The 21,426-nt window shown below is 47.0% G+C and overlaps 1 protein-coding gene across 1 annotated transcript in view; it reads left to right on the forward strand.

Annotated features, from left to right (window-relative positions):
- The first annotated feature begins 1,271 nt into the window (after positions 1–1,271).
- map3k15 (mitogen-activated protein kinase kinase kinase 15) overlaps positions 1,272–21,426 on the forward strand; it is a 211,060-nt gene continuing 190,905 nt past the window's right edge. The window contains exon 1 of the mRNA XM_070893918.1: positions 1,272–1,704. Within this exon, the coding sequence (XP_070750019.1) occupies positions 1,356–1,704 (349 nt within the window). The 5' untranslated portion in view covers positions 1,272–1,355. The remainder of the gene's footprint in view (positions 1,705–21,426) is intronic.

The following is a 21,426-nucleotide window of genomic DNA, read 5'->3' on the forward strand; positions in this document are numbered from 1 at the left end:
CTATTAGGCCACCAGGGCAGCGTGGGACTGGGCCTGCAGCCCGGCACACAAAACAGAGTGCGGGGCTGCAGGATGGTGGCCCAGACCACACTAGGGCCTCCATCCTGGAGCCGACCTGAGAGTTGGCAATCCAAAAAAGATGGCAGCCCGGGTCGCTGGCATCCTCCCCTTTAACAAGCACCCTGAGAGCGTATGTCGGTCAGCTTCTCGACGGCATTGATATCTGCTCGCACACACCTCGAGGTCCATGGGACAATTTCCCCAACGGGGCGATAAGGAGTCGATGCGGCGGTGAGGTGTCGCCGTGCACGGCAATGATGTCATCGCTTGTTACACGATGGCCCGGGGCCCTAACCGTGGGGCGCTCCTCTCCTTGGGCAAAAGGTCTCCTCCGTGTCCCCCAGAGCCCCTGAAAAGGGGGTAATTTCACTCTCTATGATTCTGTTTTATGATCCCAATTTCAGAATTTAAAAATATGGTGCTGATTCAGATTTGCGCTATTTTATTTGGCTTCTGCCATTAATAATCTGTAATGTTGACCGCTTCTGTTATGTCCAGCCAGGCTCTTTTGGTCTCATGGGGAGGTCTCTTCCGCCCATCAGAAAGGGACCTCCCTGCGTACTCTCACTCCCTCCACAAGCATACGCACAAGGGAGTCATCTGAGAACCTGGGTGCAGCCCTCTGCCTCTGTGCAGTCATGTTTTCAATGCATGCACACTCCTAGATGAACCTTCAAATGCAATGTGTCCAAGGCTCCTTTACACATCCCAGATGGAAACGTGTCATCGATGATGTCATCGGACCCGCACCATTTAATTGGGCCGGGTAACGTGCAGGGCGGCCTCAATAGGCACCATTAAGGGAAGGTCGCTCTGAGGAACACCATGCCGACCACCCATACCAGGTGAAGAAAATTCATGCCAATAAATCTGTTCTTCTCTCCACAGATGCTACCTGACCTGCTGAATATTTCCAACACGTTCTGTTTCTATTTCAGATTTCCAGCATCCGCAGGGTTTTGCTTTTGTGAACATAGACCAGTTGGGCCGAATGGCCTGTTTCTGTGCTGTAAATTCTGTGTATCAGCGGGCTGGATGTTCAGATGCTGATATCCCTGGTGCCAGGGGGTGCTGCACTCTGTATTTCTAGGGCACTGACAGCTGAGCCAACCAACATATGCTGCCTGTTCCATAACAGACCTCTGCACAGATCTGCAGCAACACACAATGTGAGAGAGAGCAAGCATGGAATGACTGAGAGGTCGCTCCGTGCCCAAGCTAACCCGGAAAGCACTGATCTGTCTGCCAACAAGTGACGGGCGCCGGACAGTGAGTTATTTGCTCCCCGTGGAAGGATGAACAAGAACTACTCGTCCCGGTCCCTCTGCGCTGAGATGGGCCAGGGGACACTGTGTGTGGACCAGGCTGGGGGGAGCAGGTGGGGCGTCGCGCCCGGACAGCGGCAGGCGGCTGTGGCCTGCCATGGCTCGGAGGAGTGCTCGGTGTTCTCGGCCGCGTCCCGGTCGCGGTCCTTGCGGGCGGTCTGTGTGCTCAACGAGACGGCCAAGCCGCACAGCACCGAGTGGGGGGCGCTGCAGTGCCTGGAGAGAGCATGCCGGATCCAGATCGCTGATCTGCTCACCATCCCATTCGGCAAGCTCGACTTCGGGGAGACCCCAGTCCTCGACTCCTTTTACAATGCAGGTCAGTGGGGAAATTGCAGTACTTTAAAAAAAGCATCTGTTATTAACTCTTTCACTGAAAAAACCTCAGAGCCCGTGCATAACTTTGGAAAACAAAGTGTTTATTAATCTTTTCACTGCAAACCTATCAATACCCATTTAGTACTTAAAAAAAATGTAAAAGCAAGACTTTCATTTATATAGCGCTTTTCACGACCACCGGACTTTACTGCCAGTTAAGTACTTTTGAAGTGCAGTCACTGTTGTAATGTTATTAACCCTTTTACTGAATAACAATGTCCGAAGGTGCAGTATAACATAGTGAAGCAGATTGTCCCGATTTTAGGGGGTTGCGCTGTTTGATAGCATTCTCGTCTCTGAATAAGAAGGTTGTGGGTTCACGCCCTGCTACACATTAGGCAGCACTGAGAGAGAGGTGTGTCATTTGAATGGGATGTTAGAACACAATTACCTGCTGGCATGCAGCTAAAACATTCCATAGCATTATTTGAAGAAAAGAAGGGCGTTCTTCACGTGTCCTGGCCAACATTTCTCCCTCAACCAACGTCATCAAAATCAAAGTATCTGCTCATTCATTCATTTGTTGTTGGTGGGACTTTACTGTGCTCAATTTGGCTGCCGGGGTTATTTTGTTAAACATAGAAACATAGAAACATAGAAAATAGGTGCAGGAGCAGGCCATTCAGCCCTTCTAGCCTGTACCGCCATTCAATGAGTTCATGGCTGAACATGAAACTTCAGTACCCCCTTCCTGCTTTCTCGCCATACCCCTTGATCCCCCGAGTAGTAAGGACTTCATCTAACTCCCTTTTGAATATATTTAGTGAAATGGCCTCAACTACTTTCTGTGGTAGAGAATTCCACAGGTTCACCACTCTCTGGGTGAAGAAGTTTCTCCTCATCTCGGTCCTAAATGGCTTACCCCTTATCCTTAGACTGTGACCCCTGGTTCTGGACTTCCCCAACATTGGGAACATTCTTCCTGCATCCAACCTGTCCAAACCCGTCAGAATTTTAAACGTTTCTATGAGGTCCCCTCTCACTCTTCTGAACTCCAGTGAATACAAGCCCAGTTGATCCAGTCTTTCTTGATAGGTCAGTCCCACCATCCCGGGAATCAGTCTGGTGAATCTTCGCTGCACTCCCTCAATAGCAAGAATGTCCTTCCTCAAGTTAGGAGACCAAAACTGTACACAATACTCCAGGTGTGGCCTCACCAAGGCCCTGTACAACTGTAGCAACACCTCCCTGCCCCTGTACTCAAATCCCCTCGCTATGAAGGCCAACATGCCTTCAGTGACTGTACTTCAAACGATTTTATGAAGTAGGACAGATGAAAAAAAAAACACATAAGCCTCAAATTGAATTGTCCTTGAGGTGCTGAATGCATTATTTAAAGAAAAGAAACAACTTGCAATTATACAATTTCACAACCTCATGATGTCCCAAAGTGCTTCATAGCTAATACAGTAATTTTGAAGTGTAGTTATTAATGTAATGTAGGAAAACATGGTACCCAGTTTGTACAACAGCACGGTCCCACCAACAACAAATGAATGACTGAGCAGATACTCTATTTTTGGTGATGTTGGTTGAGGGAGAAACACCTATGATGCAACTGATCATTTAATCTGTTTTGATGTTGGTTGCTGGTTAAATGATAGCGAAATGCTGACCAGGACATTGAGGACAACACCACTCCTCTTCTTCAGACAGTGCCATGGAATCTTTTATATCCATGTGAGAAGGCAAATGACTAACATCTGAACTGAAAGAGGATACAGGCAGCTCTCGATTATCTGCACACGGGTGCAACGGGAAACTGTTGTAACGGCATTTAAAGTTCCGTGTGTGTGACGTTACTTTGAAACTCTGATGTTCCTTTCCAATGTTGCCTGTTGACCTTGCTTTTAAGAACATAAGAACATAAGAATTAGGAACAGGAGTAGGCCATCTAGCCCCTCGAGCCTGCTCCGCCATTCAACAAGATCATGGCTGATCTGGCCGTGGACTCAGCTCCACTTACCCGCCCGCTCCCCATAACCCTTAATTCCCTTATTGGTTAAAAATCTATCTATCTGTGACTTGAATACATTCAATGAGCCAGCCTCAACTGCTTCCCTGGGCAGAGAATTCCACAGATTCACAACCCTCTGGGAGAAGAAATTCCTTCTCAACTCGGTTTTAAATTGGCTCCCCTGTATTTTGAGGCTGTGCCCCTAGTTCTAGTCTCCCCTACCAGTGGAATCAACCTCTCTGCCTCTATCTTGTCTATCCCTTTCATTATTTTAAATGTTTCTATAAGATCACCCCTCATCCTTCTGAACTCCAACGAGTAAAGACCCAGTCTACTCAATTTACGGCTCTGCCTTGCCTCAGCTCCCGCTGCTGCTCGCACACAGGTCCACTGCCTCTCATAATTCATTAAAATGCCATGAACAGTTACAGGAAGTAATCAACAAGCCTAATGGTCTTTAGATCTAGAGGACTAGAATTCAAGGATTAGAAGATACGCTGCAGCTATTGGTTAGAGCACACCTGCAGTACTGTAAGCATTAACTGTAACGTCAACTCGCTCTAACGGAGAAATCGTTTACCCGGCATAGCCCAATCCCTGAGGGACCCGGATAATCGAGAGTTGCCTGTATTATGAAATTCCCTCGATACTGCACTGGAGGTCAGCTGAGGTTATGCGCTCTAGTCCTGAAGTAAGGCTTGAACCCGCAACCTTCTAACCCAATGGCAAGAGTGTTATCACTGAGCCAAGGCTGACACCTTTCAGTACCGTGCAGTGCAACTGAATTGTGTTTATATAACAGCCTAGCAGTGGAAATATTTTCAACAATGAAACATCAATAAGAATAAGGGAAAAAACTACTGCTATTTGGACCAGGGCTTTGCCATGTTCTGTTCTGCCTGTTAGCATTTCAAATTCAAGAAAAGTGGGTTAAGATACAAGGTTAGAGGGATCATACATGTGGAAGGGGTGAAAGGCAGAAGCAAGGAACTGTTTTATAAGAAACCTGGGTATTAACACCATGATATTTAACTGTTAGCGACTGACAAGACAAATATTGCAATTCCCAGTACCTGAATTCATTAGATCATTTTTTTCCTTCTAGCACCATTGATGCAATTTAGACTCTTCCGAACACTTTATTTGTGCTAATTGTAAAAGGCAGGGACTGGTGTGCTTAATGATTAATGATCTGTCCCTGCATTGTTGGGATGTTTATTATAAATAGTATGGTTTGTCCACAATACATTCTTGAATTTTCTGGCAGACATAGTTCAGGCTAAGACTATTTGTCAAATTTATGGCAAGGCTTAATTTTATGCAGAAGTAAAATAAATCGGACAAAACATTGGTCTAGATTTTCACCATCAGTCTCTGGGTGTAGAGCTTCTCCCACTGGGAGTGCTTATTGGAAACTTTGCACCACCTTCTTCCAATTTTCTGTCCATCAGCTCCCATGCTGGAATCAATGATTAAAGATCTAATAATAGCGCATTTGGAAAGCAGTGACAGAATCGGTCCAAGTCAGCATGGATTTCTGAAAGGGAAATCATGCATGACAAATCTTCTAGAATTTTTTGAGGATGTAACTAGTTGAGTGAACAAGGGAGAACCAGTGGATGTGGTGCATTTGGACTTTCAAAGGCTTTTGACAAGGTCCCACACAAGAGATTAGTGTGCAAAATTAAAGCACATGGTATTAGGGGTAGTGTTTTGACGTAGATAGAGAACTGGTTGGCAGACAGGAAGCAAAGAGTAGGAATAAATGGGTCCTTTTCAGAATGGCAGGCAGTGACTAGTGGGGTACCGCAAGGTTCAGTGCTGGGCCCCCAGCTATTTACAATATATATTAATGATTTAGATGAAGGAATAGAGTGTAATATCTCCAAGTTTGCAGATGACACTAAGCTAGGTGGCAGTGTGAGTTGTGAGGAGGATGCCAAGAGACTGCAGGGTGACTTGGACAGGTTAGGTGAGTGGGCAAATGCATGGCAGATGCAGTGTAATGTGGATGTGTGAGGCTATCCACTTTGGTGGCAAAAACAGGAAGGCAGATTATTATCTGAATGGCGGCAGATTAGGAAAAGGGGAGATGCAACGAGACCTGGGTGTCATGGTTCATCAGTCACTGAAAGTTGGCATGCAGGTACAGCAGATGGTGAAGAAGGCAAATGGTATGTTGGCCTTCATAGCTAGGGGATTTGAATATAGGAGCAGGGAAGTCTTACTGCAGTTGTACAGGGCCTTAGTGAGGCCTCACCTGGAATATTGTGTTCAATTTTGGTCTCCTAATCTGAGGAAGAACGTTCTTGCTGTTGAGGGTGTGCAGCGAAGGTTCACCAGACTGATTCCAGGGATGGTTGGACTGTCATATGAGGAGAGACTGGATCAATTGGGCCTTTATTCACTGGAGTTTAGAAGGATGAGAGGGGATCTCATAAAAACGTATAAGATTCTGACGGGACTGGACAGGTTAGATGTGGGAAGAATGTTCCCGATGTTGGGGAAGTCCAGACCCGGGGACAGAGTCTTAGGATAAGGGGTAGGCCATTTAGGACTGAGATGAGGAGAAACTTCTTCACTCAGAGTTGTTAATCTATGGAATTCCCTGCTGCAGAGAGTTGTTGATGCCAGTTCATTGGATATATTCAAGAGGGAGTTAGATATGGCCCTTACGGTTAAGGGGATCAAGGCATATGGAGAGAAAGCAGGAAATGGGTACTGAGGGAATGATCAGCCATGATCTTATTGAATGGCGGTGCAGGCTCAAAGGGCCGAATGGCCTACTCCTGCATCTATTTTCTATGTTTCTATGTTTTGCCTTCATAGCGAGAGGATTTTAGTATAGGAGCTGGGAGGTCTTGCTGCAGTTGTACAAGGCCTTGGCGAGACCACACCTTGAGTATTGTGTGCAGTTTTGGTCTCCTAATCTGAGGAAGGGCATTCTTGCTATTGAGGGAGTGCAGCAAAGGTTCACCAGACTGATTCCCGGGATGGCAGGACTGACATATGAAGAAAGACTGGATCGACTAGGCTTATATTCACTGGAATTTAGAAAGATGAGAGGGGATCTCATAGAAGCATATAAAATTCTGACGGGATTGGACAGGTTAGATGCAGGAAGTGTAGGGGGTGGCGGATCTGTCAGTTTCACCTTCTGACCTTGAGGGGTTCGAATCGCTCCCACTCCCTGGTTCTAGACTTTGGACTTATTAGTCAAGATATAATAAAGAGCTGCAGATAATTGTTTTGGTGCAAAGAAAATCCTTATATTTATTTTAGGATGACAACACGGCACTTCAAGATTATATAGAAATATCCATACTTAGAATAGAAGGGGAAACATTAAGTTATAGGTGGAAAAACACACTCCCAGTTTTGCCTTCCACCTCCCAATTCTCACTAACTAAGCCAGAACTCTAGGGTTACAGGGATTATGCTCACCAAATGATTCCTTGACAGTTGAGTTGCTTCGCGGTTTCGGGGTTCGCGGGATGTGGTGGTTGGTGCCTGCCGTACCCCGGACGCGGTAGAGGACTTCCAACTGCGCACCTGGTCAGTCTTCGCGAGTCCGCTGATGCAGTTGGGCGCGTTTTGGAAATATACTTGGTGAGTACCCGATTTCCTTCCTCTAGCTGTAGTTTCGGGCCCCTTTTGGTAAATTTTACCCCGTTGGTCATTAGGAATCGGTTGTGGTGGTCAGGTTTTGGTCGGATCTCGGTTTTTCCTTCGGTCTTTTCTCTCCGGCGTCGATTTGTTGGTCGTGATGTCCCTGTTGCCTCGTGGTTGCCTGGATGAAAGGCGGTGGCTTCTTCTCAAGTTTCTTAGCTTCCTAGCTTCTCAGCTTCTGTTCTTTTTCTTCCTTTTTTTTTCCACTTTATGAGGTCTCTAGTTATACTACTGAGGGGCCTGCTAATCTTGGTGCCAAATCTCAAGACTCCTTTTTTCTGCCTTGACTGGCCCATTGATTCTGATGTGTGTCCTTTGTTAAGTTTGGAGTTAAATGGTTGGACTAGGTGTCGATGGGACCCGGGATTTCTGTGTTTATTTTAGATGAGCTGCCGAGCCCTTGTCTTTGTCATGTTTCTTTGCTGGCTCCAGGAGGTCTGGGTGAGGCCAGAGATTTCTATGGGCTTGCCTCAGTATCACTGTGGGGTGGGGGCACTCTACTGTGGGCTGGTTGTTTAAGATGCTAATGTCCTTCTGGGAGCTGACTAGGTTAACAGCTTCCCACACAATCTTTGATCAATCCAATACCCAAAGTCCAAATTACAGAGGTAGATCCCACCACCCTTCTTGCAGCTTTTCCTTTCACAGGCCTAACATCTCCGAGAAACACTGGGATTTTGTGACCCTTACAGTCCCCCATTTGACACTCTTCTTAACAGAGTGTCATTTTGAAGAACAAAATTCCTGACACCCGAGAGCCAGCCTTCTCTTGATTTACCTAGCCAACACCCAGAACACACATTCCCCTTCCTCGAAACAATACAGCGTTATCATAGGCAAAATCTAGTCAGGACATTAAACTTACAATGTACATTACACACATAAAACTCTATTTACAAACCCGATCTCTGCGTTTTTACAGCAGGGAGGGAATAGAAACTTAAACATACCGCTGTGATTTTACTGTGGTACAACCTTCATGTTCTATGTTTCAGGATACATCCATCATTACATTAGGGCTCATCTAACACCCTCTGGTATCAGAGTCGACGGACTCTGTTTCGCATCCTACAGCTAATACCTAGCAGATACAGAATAATCATAAGCTGAGAAATGACCAACGCATGGGAGGCTATACGGATCCATGGTGGGATTTCTACATTAAACCCCAGATCCCACCATGGTGGAGCTGTTATACTCGCAATGTCATTCCCTACTTACACAGTTTTCTGTTCTAATGTGTAAAAATGCTTTTGTGACACTTCTACTGCCTAGGGAAGTGAGCTGCTCTGGCAGCGGGGGAATTGTGTAACCGAAATGTGCCACATAGTCTTGCAGTATGGTGAGATTGTTGCTCACAGTGAGGTGAATAGTGGAGGGTTCAGGAATTGGAGTCATGTGTTCCTGGACCACTTGAACTTCAGCTTGGAGTTTAAAACAAAAACAGCTGTCGCTCACCGGACATTGCATGTCCTGCTTGTACCGGTAGCGAAACGCACTTGTGATGACACGGTAGGTCCCAATCTCTATGTATGCTACCTGTGGAGGAACGTGGTCTTGTGCCATCACCTCCATGGTGCAATTTATAGGTTCCACGCCAACCGCCTTCAACCCACACTGTGGTTGAGAAAAGGCATTCAAGTGCTGGGGGCACAGTATTACGTGTGCACCCCGGCTCCGGCACCCAGAGAGGTCAGTACCTGTCATAGCGTGCTCCCACTTGATGACATAGGGTGGGACCGCTTTGAAACAGACATGTACTCCTCCTCGAATGACTCCAATATTCTCCACCCTGTACACTAGTGCTGGTCATGAGGTCCCACCGATGACCGGCATCCTCACCACTATCCCCATGATAGCGTGGTTAGACAGCTCGCAATATACTGGGACAGGGTAGGCTTCAGAGGCTAGACAGAGCTGACACAGGCTTAACGAATTACTAAACGGGTGCAGCACTGCGAGGTGTTTGTTGCTTATCCAGGAGGTGACTTGGCTTTGCTCGAAGTCCTCCAGGTTTCTGCGGCCCTCGCCCAACAACCATGTCCCATACAATACACACACCTCGTTTCTTGCAGCCTGCTCCGAGGCATTCCTGTCCTCCTGAATTAGATCATTTACTGTTTTGGCGTGTCTTTCCAGCTCTGCGATTATTTCCTTTAAGTGGACTGTTATGGCTTGGTCCTCATGTAGCTCTGAACCTACCACTGTATTTTCTTCCCCCAGAATCTTGCGCAGCTGGTTCCTTAAGCCGTTTATCTGCATGGCAAGTTGCACATCATCCATGCTATTGATAATGGATGACCCTGTGTTGAAAGCTGTGGTTATGGCATTCCAGGCCCCCTTCTCTGCCTTCCTGTACCCATTGTGTTCCCTGCATTTAAACTGTATAGGTCTGCCTTGTTTACATTCCCAAAATCTAGCTCATAGAATCTCCTGAACATCTTCTCAGAGTAAGGCTTGGTACAGCTGCTCTGACTCTTTTGGGCACCATGCGGGTAAGTGAACTTCAGTCAGATTTAGTATTACGGAGGCCACGGCATAGTGAACCCCCTGGTATAGCAACTTCTCAGTCGGTACTAAAACCAACCCGTTCCCTGGTCCCTGGGTGGTGGTAGGACACCTATCTACATCCATCTGTACCGTCGGGGCTGTGGGCAGGGGTTTCCTGGTGCGTGCAATGAGCTCGGCGGTGTTTATTGTGGTTGGGGGCTCTGAGATTACGCATGAGACCAAGCTCTGATCCCACCCGATCCCATTCCTGGCATCCTGCCACTGTCTGTGGAATGCTATAGATATGCCTGCGGGACAGACCCTCTCTGACCCCTATATACACATGTAAATCCCTTGTTCGTATCCCCACCACTTGTCCCAGCACACGCTCACTCCTCCTTGTGCACCCGTGACCGTCCGGTAAGTATCGTTATCTAGTCTTTCCCAGTCAGCTATCTGGTCCCCTGTGTGTGTGCTCAGCTTCCTGAACCACCACCACCTACCCAGTGGAATGTACCCGCTACAACTAAGGCACACCCGTTTACCCTCTGTTACCCCAACCCAGGAGGCGGTGATCTTTATACTAGAGCATGGGATGGAAGCCTCCCCGTATGTGAACCCGGCATGGCTGGAATATCGGATAGAATTCGATCCCATCCCAGCCACCCTGGCCATTTTCCCTTGTGGAAGTAGGCAATGGCCTCATTCACACCCGGTGCGCCACCTCCGGTTGTAACGGTGGCTGCTCTCCCTCCTGAGCACCCGTAAATGAGGAACTCCTCCGTGTTGCTCCTGCGACCGGTACTTGTCCCCAGTAGAGCAAACAGGAGCAAGACCTCTCTCATCCTTTTTTTTTCCCCTGTAAAACTCAGAGCAGATAGCCTTGCCCTTGATAACAGTTCTTAGGCTTGGCAGGCGTGACAAAAATTCAAAACTCTTAACTTGAAATCTAAACTTAAAACTACTGAAGGAAACTATGTACACCGCCACCCGTCTCCGGGTGGCCAGGCTAGATGCTGACAACCCCCTGCTTTCTGCGGCCTCTGGGTAGGAGGTGCATCGGTGACCATGGCATCCTTGGCTGTGGGGTTCGGAGAGTCCTCCTTGGGGCCCTGGCTCGGGCGACTGGGGGTTGTCCCGAGTCCCAAACTATGGGTGAGATGGCTCCCCCTGTAGTGCACTTCACTGCCCCTGTCTGTATGGCATGTGAAACTGCTGCTTCCACGAGGGGTTCCTCACAGTTGGGCCCCGTGGGCTGGAGACCCTTGTCTCTGGAGCGGTTCCCTGCTCCTGACTGTCCCTTTTGTTTGTTGACTCTCCCGGAGTTGAACAGTTGAACAATAAATTGGTTAATGTGGAACCATTTTGTACAGCGGTGCATCTTCACTGCATAGACCACGGGGCTTGCTTTATCTATGATACTGTATGGTTCAAAAGTCCCTACCCGAGCAAAATTACTAACCATGACCTGATCCCCTATCTCCCATTCGTGGTGCTTGCGGGGTTGCTCCGATGCTGTTTTCCCATATTGCTAGCAGTCTACCAGTGAATTTGTATGGTGTTCAAACAGATTCCTGACAAAGCTGTCCCAGTTCACCTCTGAGCTGACCTTCCGTGAGCACCGGGCTAGCACATGGGTGCGGGTACGCATGATCCTACCAGTCATGAGCTCGTGTGGGGAATAGCCCGTGCTCTTTGACTGGCTGGCTCGGACCCCCATTAGGACCAAAGGCAAGACCGCCACCCATTTCTTAGGTGAGTCTCCTGTCTCCTTCCGCAGCCTTTCCTTGATGGTACGGTTTAAACGCTCCACAGGACCCAATGACTGCGGGTTGTGGGCGACGTGCCATTTCCCTTCCACGCCGAGCACCTTAAGGGTTGCCTGCATTAGCTGACCGGTGAAATGGCTCCCCTGATCAGAGACCACATACTGTGGTAGTCCACACCGGGAGAATACCTCTCTCACTAGGATCCTAGCAGTCCCCAATGCAGTGGCTGTTCGGCATGGGAAAGTTTCCACCCATTTCAAGAACACATCCACCAGGACTAGGCAGTACTTGTAGCCTCCTTGGGCGTTGGGTAGGGGCCCGATGTAGTCGATTTGAATCGATGCCATCATCCCACTACCCTCCTGATGTGTTCCATGAACACCTTCCTTTTCTGGGGGTCAGGGTTGTTTGCAGCGCACACTAGACAGTTCGTGCAGAACTCACGGACATCCTCCCTAAGTCCCGGCCACCAACCTGCCTGTTCCACCTGCTGCCAGGTGGTCTCCGGCCTGGGATTATGCGATTTAAGCCCCTACCTCAGGCACTCTGGAAGACGGGCCACAGCCTGTCTGCAAATGCCTGCGGGGTCCTCTCCACTCGGGGAAACGGGCTCCCATCATGAGGCCCATAGCCTCCAGGATTTCTTCCTGGATGGCCGCAAATGTACTTTGCCCCCTCTTGGTGTTTGTGGAGAGAGAGAGACTGGTACAATCTGCTATCGATGGAAAACAAAAGCATTTTGGCCATTTCGGCATCATCGCAACCGTTTATCCCTCCCGCCTGTTCCACCTTCATGAAGTGAATAGATGGGTCCTCCTTATTAGTGAGTTTATTCAAGTGAGCCACCATCGCCCTCAGCTGCAGCACGAGCCAGCCCACACTGCGATACGTGTGCGCACTAGGTCTGTGCAGCAGAGCTGGCCTCCAGTCGTCTTGGGTAATCCTTGCCACTGGACCAAGACCTAGCTCTATCAAGCCTGTGTGATGGCTGGTGTGCAACGGCCACCTCACATTAAAAAAATTCACGCATAGACAACTTCCACCTTTCAGGATGTAGTTCGGGTCCTTCATTGAAACACCTGTGAACTCGTCCATTTTTGGCATGGAAGCAAGTCATCTTCATTTCGAGGGACCGCCTATGATGATCAGCTGCTGGGTACTGTGTGGGAGCACGAAGTGACTCTCTAGGTCCCCTTGCTCCTGACCTACATTGGGCGCACCATATTTACGCTGCTGGATCGGGCACATCAGCCTCAGTCTGGCCCTTCTCGTATTGGTTCTGCGTCCCTATCTCCCTGCTACCAAACCGAGTCTGATCCCGGCACCACAGGTGGTGGTCGAGCGTCCCTATCTGCCCTGCAATCCGCCTCGTTTTCCCCTTGCTCCTCCCTGTCTACCTGGGCCGCACCCGGGCTTATTAAGCAAACCGTACCTTTGGCCTTAGACAGAGCAAGGCTCAGATTCTGGATTTGCTCCTGGCAGGGACCATGGTCTCCCATCTCAAACCCCCTGCTACTCGCGACTCGGTACACCACTTGAAAATCTCTCAACTTCTCCTCCTGCTCTTTAACTTGTCTGGTGAGGCAGCTGTTTTCATCCCGCATCACCAGCTCACTACCCTTTGCTTCGGTAACCTGGCACTGCAAGTAATCTTGGTGATTCCTGTAGTTTTCCTCCAATTGCCTTCTTTCCTGTTTCTCCCTACTTAGTTCCTCCCATAATCTCTCTCCCGCTGTAGCCCTTAAGCCTGATTGTGCCTCGGCCTCCCCGAGTTCTGCCTCCAATTCCTTGACCCTTTCGTCCAACAGCTGGACCTGTCACTGCAGGCAGATGAGCCATATCGCCTTTTCAACAGAATGCCTATGCTCTCTACTCTCAGTCCACTCTGCGGCTGTGTCTCCTGGACGTTCAGCACGCAGTAGGCTACGCACCCATTTCTGGGTGATGTTCACTTTCTTAAACACATAGAAGGAGATTCCTCCATTTTGGACCTTTCCTCTGAAACATCATCCACTATATTACATCCCTTTTGCAAAGGTCCTGCCGCGGTCGCCATTCTGTTGGGGGCAGTGGATCTGTCAGCTTCACCTTCTGACCTTGAGGGGTTCGAATTGCTCCCACGCCCTGGTTCTAGACCTTGGACGTATTGGTCAGGATGTAATAAAGAGCAGCAGATAATTGTTTTGTTGCAAAAAAAATCCTTATGTTTATTTTAGGATAACAACACAGCACTTTAAGATTATATAGAAATGTCAATACTTAGAATGGAAGGGGAAACATTAAGTTATAGGTGGAAAAACACACTCCCAGTTTTGCCTCCCACCTCCCACTTCTCACGAACTAAGCCAGAACTCTAGGGTTACAGGGATTATGCTCACCAAATGATTCCTTGACAGTTGAGTTGGTTCGCGGTTTCGGGGTTCGCGGGATGTGGTGGTTGGTGCCTGCCGTACCCCGGACGCGGTAGAGGAATTCCAACTGCGCACCTGGTCAGTCTTCGCGAGTCCGCTGATGCAGTTGGGCGCGTTTTGGAAATATACTTGGTGAGTACCCGATTTCCTTCCTCTAGCTGTAGTTTCTGGCCCCTTTTGGTAAATTTTACCCCGTTGGTCATTAGGAATCGGTTGTGGTGGTTGGGTTTTGGTCGGAGCCCGGTTTTTCCTTTGGTCTTTTCCCTCTGGCGTCGATTTGTTGGTCGTGATGTCCCTGTTGCCTCGTGGTTGCCTGGATGGAAGGCGGTGGCTTCTTCTCAAGTTTCTTAGCTTCCTAGCTTCTCAGCTTCTGTTCTTTTTCTTCCTTTTTTTTCACTTTGTGAGGCCTCTAGTTATGCGACTGAGGGGCCTGCTAATCTTGGCGCCAAATCTCAAGACTCCTTTGTTCTGTCTTTGCTGGCCCATTGATTCTGATGTGTGTCCTTTGTTAAGTTTGGTGTGCTCGTTACCTTTTGATTGGAGTTAAATGGTTGGACTAGGTGTCGATGGGACCCGGAATTTCTGTTTATTTTAGATGAGCTGCCGAGCCCTTGACTTTGTCATGTTTCTTTGCTGGTTCCAGGAGGTCTGGGTGAGGCCAGAGATTTCTATGGGCTTGCCTCAGTATCACTGTGGGGTGAGGGCACTCTGCTGTGGGCTGGTTGTTTAACAGCTTCCGAAACAGTCTTCAAAACATAGAAACATAGAAAATAGGTGCAGGAGTAGGCCATTCGGCCCTTCAAGCCTGCACCGCCATTCAATGAGTTCATGGCTGATCATGCAACTTCAGTACCCCATTCCTGCTTTCTCACTATAGCCCTTGATCCCTCTAGTAGTAAGGACTACATCTAATTCCTTTTTGAATATATTTAGTGAATTGGCCTCAACAACTTCCTGTGGTAGAGAATTCCACAGGTTCACCACTCTCTGCGTGAAGAAGTTTCTCCTCATCTCGGTCCTAAATGGCTTACCCCTTATCCTTAGACTGTGACCCCTGGTTCTGGACTTCCCAACATTGGGAACATTTTTCCTGCATCGAACCTGTCCAAACCCGTCAGAATTTTAAACGTTTCTATGAGATTCCCTCTCATTCTTCTGAACTCCAGTGAATACAAGCCCAGTTGATCCAGTCTTTCTTGATATGTCAGTCCCGCCATCCCGGGAATCAGTCTGGTGAAACTTCGCTGCACTCCCTCAATAGCACGAATGTCCTTAAGTTAGGAGACCTCACCAAGGCCCTGTACAACTGTAATAACACCTCCCTGCCCCTGTACTCAAATCCCCTCGCTATGAAGGCTAACATGCCATTTGCTTTCTTAACCGCCTGCTGTACCTGCATGCCAACCTTCAATGACTGATGTACCATGACACCCAGGTCTCGTTGCACCTCCCCTTTTCCTAATCTGTCACCATTCAGATAATAGTCTGCTTCTCTGTTTTTACCACCAAAGTGGATAACCTGACATTTATCCACATTATACTGCATCTTCCATGCATTTGTCCACTCACCTAACCTATCCAAGTCACTCTGCAGCCTCATAGTATTCTCCTTGCAGCTCACAGTGCCACCCAACTTAGTGTCATCCGCAAATTTGGAGATACTACATTTAATCCCCTCGTCTAAATCATTAATGTACAATGTAAACAGCTGGGGCCCCAGCACAGAACCTTGCGGTACCCCACTGGTCACTGCCTGCCATTCTGAAAAGTACCCATTTACTCCTACTCTTTGCTTCTTGTCTGCCAACCAGTTCTCAATCCACATCAGCACACTATCCCCATTCCCATGTGCTTTAACTTTGCACATTAATCTCTTGTGTGGGACCTTGTCGAAAGCCTTCTGAAAGTCCAAATACACCACATCAACTGGTTCTCCCTTGTCCACTCCACTGGAAACATCCTCAAAAAATTCCAGAAGATTTGTCAAGCATGATTTCCCTTTCACAAATCCATGCTGACTTGGACCTATCATGTCACCTCTTTCCAAATGCGCTGCTATGACATCCTTAATAATTGATTCCATCATTTTACCCACTACCGATGTCAGGCTGACTAGTCTATAATTCCCTGCTTTCTCTTTCCCTCCTTTTTTAAAAAGTGGGGTTACATTGGCTACCTCCAATCTATAGGAACTGATCCAGAGTCTATGGAATGTTGGAAAATGACTGTCAATGCATCCGCTATTTCCAAGGCCACCTCCTTAAGTACTCTGGGATGCAGTCCATCAGGCCCTGGGGATTTATCGGCCTTCAATCCCATCAATTTCCCCAACACAATTTCCCGACTAAAAGATTTCCCTCAGGTCCTCCTTCTTCCTATACCCTCTGACCTCTTTTATATCCGGAAGGTTGTTTGTGTCCTCCTTAGTGAATACCGAACCAAAGTACTTGTTCAATTGGTCTGCCATTTCTTTGTTCCCCGTTATGACTTCCCCTGATTCTGACTGCAGGGGACCTATGTTTGTCTTTACTAACCTTTTTCTCTTTACATATCTATAGAAGCTTTTGCAGTCTGTCTTAATGTTCCCTGCAAGCTTCCTCTCGTTCTCTATTTTCCCTACCGTAATCAAACCCTTTGTCCTCCACTGCTGAGTTCTTTAAATTTCTCCCAGTCCCCGGGTGCACTGCTATTTCTTGCAAATTTGTATGCCACTTCCTTTGCTTTAATACTATCCCTGATTTCCCTTGATAGCCACGGTTGAGCCACCTTCCCTTTTTTATTTTTACACCAGACAGGGATGTATAATTGTTGTAGTTCATCCATGCGGTCTCTAAATGTCTGCCATTGCCCATCCACAGTCAACCCCTTAAGTATCATTCGCCAATCTTTGATCAATCCAATACCCAAAGTCCAAATTACAGAGGTAGATCCCACCACCCTGCTTGCAGCTTTTCCTTTCACAGGCCTAACATCTTCGAGAAACACTGGGATTTTGTGACCCTTACAGAAGAATGGGCCCAACATTGCCCAAGCCGTTTTTTCGGCGTACTAACCTGAAACGCACCGACTTTATGCGCTGGAAAGGGCGCCAGAAAAAAGGGGCCCCATCCTGGCTGCTCTTCGGAGTCCCCGGAGTCGTGGCATGGTGTTGAGGCTGAAGGAGGGGGCGGAGCAACAGGCCAGCGAAGAAAGCACTGCAGGCACTTGCACGCATGCTCAGTGAAGGCTGCGCACATGCTCCTGCCCTGTGGGCTGTGAGTAGGACCCGATCTCGCTGCACCCTATCCCTGGCCGAGTGGTTTCCCGCACCGGCCGGCCGGCCCGCTGAGTTTCCAGGCAGGTAGGACTTTGCTTTTATTTTTTATTTAGTGGCTGTGCTTGAGACTTTGGGGAGGGGGGGAGCGGGGGAGGAGGAGAGTTTTGGGGGGGAGGAGGAGAGTTTTCGGGGGGTGGGGGGAGAAAGAGTGTGTCTCTGGCTGCTCCCCCACCCCGTGACATCGCGTCCAGCAGCTCGCATTTCTCTGGTAGGATTTACTTCATTTTTATTAGTATTTTAATTGTTTGAGCTTTTCCTTGCAATATTTGGTGCTTGGTTGTTGAGGTCCTCTCCAGTTCCTTTCCCTCCCATACCCCTGCCCTAATGTCTGCCGAATGTGCACTGCTTTTTCTTCACTGCCCGCAAGGTTTTTCAGAGCTGGCCACATACTCCAAATACACTTAGGTCAGTGTAAGTTTTTGCTGGCCAAAGTGGCATAAGTGGCCAAAACTGGCATGTGTCTGGGAACGCCTCCTTTTGAAAAAAAAACTCACCTTAAAAAAAAAATCGTACCTAACTGACTTACTGTGGAGCAAACTTTTGGGAGAAAATGGCATTTTTTAACTTGCACCAGAAAAAACAACTTACTCCAAAAATATTGATGCAAGTCATGGCCAGGATTGGGCCCAATGTTCCCGATGTTGGGGAAGTCCAGAACCAGGGGTCACAGTCTAAGGATAAGGAGTAAGCCATGTAGGACCGAGATAAAGAGAAACTTTTTCACTCAGAGAATTGTGAACCTGTGGAATTCTCTACCACAGAAAGTTGTTGAGTCCAGTTTGTTGGATATTTTCAAAAGGGAGTTAGATGTGACCCTTACGGTTAAAGGCATCAGCGGGTGTGGAGAGAAGGCAGGAGTGGGATACTGAAGTTGCATGATCAACCATGATCATATTGAATGGTGGTGCAGGCTCGAAGGGCTGAATGACCTGCTCCTGCACCTATTTTCTATGTTTCTATGCTACTGCAGATTGGTTCCTGATCGGCTTCTTGACTGCTCCAGATGGGCTCCTCGGCCACTCTGGATTAGTTCGCAGCCCAGTCCTAAGTGCCTGTTCCCACTAAAACAAATGGAGCTGGTTTGGCTTACAGGGCCCCCTTCCCATACCTGATGTTATTGGAGTGACTTCAGAAGAAAGGAGATCCAAAATACTTGGTTTCCTGTTGGGTGGAAAATATTTTTGGAAGCTAACAAATATATGTTGCCATATTTTCTTTGTAAATACATTGTGCAGGTCCCACTTCAGATAAATACTGAACTTGGTGTCTTCAGTGGAAACCAAATGGCTCCACCAGAAGATTGAACAGAATATGCTGCATTTGGCATTAATTTATTTTCAGACAAAATGTATATTATTTGACTTCTTATGTTAAAAATTGGTGGGCTAAATAGGACAGTAAGGGAAGATTTATATTAGTAAGACAGGAGGAACAGGTAAACAACGCATAAATAAAGGAAACCAGTTACTTCCATAGCAGAAAGATCAAATAAGACAAGGAATGTTTTGAGGGATAAGGGAATATGTTTTTAGACAAGTCAAGGAGTAAGTTACACATTAGTGGAGTTAGAGGTATATACAACCAGTGAGAATATGGATACACTATTATTGAATTCTTGGAAACATGGCTGATGCAAAGGAGGGCCCGGGGTATACAAGTTGTATTATTGATTAGGAATTAAAACAACAACAGGTTGCATTTAGCACCTTTAACGTAGTAAAACGTCTCAAGGCACTTCACAGGAGCGTCATCAAACAAAGTTTGACACCGAGCCACATAAGGAGATGTTAGATGACCAAAAGCTTGATCAAACAGGTAAGTTGTAAGGAGCATCTTAAAGGAGAAAAGAGAGGTGGAGAGGTTTAGGGAGGGAATTCCACAGCTTAGGGCCTAGGCAGCTGAAGGTACGGCCACCAATAGTGGAGCGATGAAAATCAAGGAAGCAAGAGGCCAGAATTTCAGGAGTGCACAGATCTTGGAAGATTGTAGGGCTGGAGGGAGGAGGACATGGAGGGATTTGAAAACAAGGATGAACATTTTAAAATCGAGGCCTTACTGAACTGTGTATGTAAGCGAGCACAGGGGTGATAGTTGAACGGGACTTAGTGCGAGTTAGGATAGAGGCAGCTCAAGTTTGAGGGTAGAAAATGAGAAGCCGACCAGTAGAGCATCAGAATAGTGAAGTTTAGAGTTAATAAAGGCATGGATGAGGGTTTCAGCAGCAGATGGGCCAAGGCAGGGGCGGAGACAGGTGATGTTATGGAGGTGGAAGCAGGTGGTGTTTGTGATGGAGCAGAGATGGGGTTGACATCTCATTTCGGGGTCAAATAGGATGCCAAGTTAAACATGATAGAAGAGGAAAGATAGTCTATCAAGTGGAGAATGCCATGTGCTACAAGCACACCTGCAGCTAATCTGCAACATAGGAATACCACGGACCTTGATAGTCACGGCCAACACTGTCCATACATTTCTTTCCTTTGTCTAGATTTGCATAGGGACCACTTGATTCTTCAATCAACATGCTGTCCACACATGTATTAAACAGGTAACTACTGCATTGGTCAGAATGCCCCACTTCCAGCAAAGTAACGCTGGTAGAGTGGGAGCAGAACCAAGGAAATTCCCAGTCCGAGTATACAGGATATTGGAAGCACAAGAGTTGCTGGGACAGATCATGTTAGAGCTATTTGTGAATGATGAAAATAATGGACAGGGTGGTAGCTGAAATCCTTGTACTTTGTAGGGTCTCTTTGTTCCCTAGCTAACAACTGAAGCATAGAAAGTTTCAATAAAATCTGTTTAATGGGTTTTGAAGTGGCTGATATGCACCAAGAGACTTAAATGGCTACAGTTAACCTTTGCAATGCTCTCTACAATTAGGGATCTGTTTTCTTATCCTAAATTTGTTTGCATGGTTCACTATAGCTCTTGGTGGTTTATCCGGATTATACATTAGTAAAAGTAAGCTGTGAAGGCTATCTGCTGTCTGCTAACTCCTCTTACATGGCATCATCAAAGAGCTTTTATCAAAGTTTCTCTCTAGGTAGAAAAGCAGACCTTTGCTAGTCTATCTTTTTTTAATGTTATTTTGAGAGCATTTCTTTTCACATTCAGCTTCTCTTTCCCAATATTTCACCCCCTATCCCCTTGATTATCAGTACACATTGATTGTGTCTGTTTCATGTGTTGTTCAAATGTCAAAGCACATGGTCTATGACAGTACTGGTTACAAATGTAAACGAAAGAATATTTTGCATAAGGCAATCGAGTAAGCTGATCCCTGTGTGTGTGTACGCACTTGGTGTGCATACGCTGATGTTCAGATACTTACCAACTTATAAAACTCATAAAGTAATGAATAACTTAAATTTGCAGTCAGTACCATATTAGATGGGTAAGTGGAATTGAAGTTGGCTCAACAATTACCAAATGAATTGGGCAAAATATGTATGTGAGTTGAGCAATGGCAGATGCAATTTAATACTGACAAGAGCATGTAAGAAACAGAAAGTGTAACACATGAATGGTGTTAAAATAAGTAAGGATGAAGTTGAAAGAGGCCTAAGAGCTTTAGTAGACTCAATGCTCAACATATCGGACCAATGCAGAGCAGCAATCAGCAAACCCTTTAGGATGTTGAACCATACAGTGTTATGATCAGACCACACCATGACTACTGTGTGCAGTTCTGGTTGCCAAGAAACAAAGCAGACATTAACACAGACGAAGAACCAGGAGCGAAAATCCTTTTGGTCCGTGTGGCTCAGTTTCGCATTGTTATTGAGCTGCACGGTGAAATACTTTTAACTGACGACTGAGATGATATGGTTTAGGAAACATTTTTTTAATCAGATCACGTGACTCAAAAGGAAGTCCAATTAAGTTTCTATGGTAGTTTCAGAAAATATAACTACCTCCCCTATCTGCTAAGCATTCTAATCAATATATTATCCAATAGCTATTGCCTTTACTTTGTTCTTCTGGATAAGATCATGAGGCGTAATATAGCTGAACCCAATCCTATCTACAGACCAGTAGTTTCACACAC

The sequence above is a fragment of the Pristiophorus japonicus genome, chromosome 11 (genome assembly GCF_044704955.1).
Source record: "Pristiophorus japonicus isolate sPriJap1 chromosome 11, sPriJap1.hap1, whole genome shotgun sequence".
Lineage (NCBI taxonomy): Eukaryota > Metazoa > Chordata > Chondrichthyes > Pristiophoridae > Pristiophorus > Pristiophorus japonicus.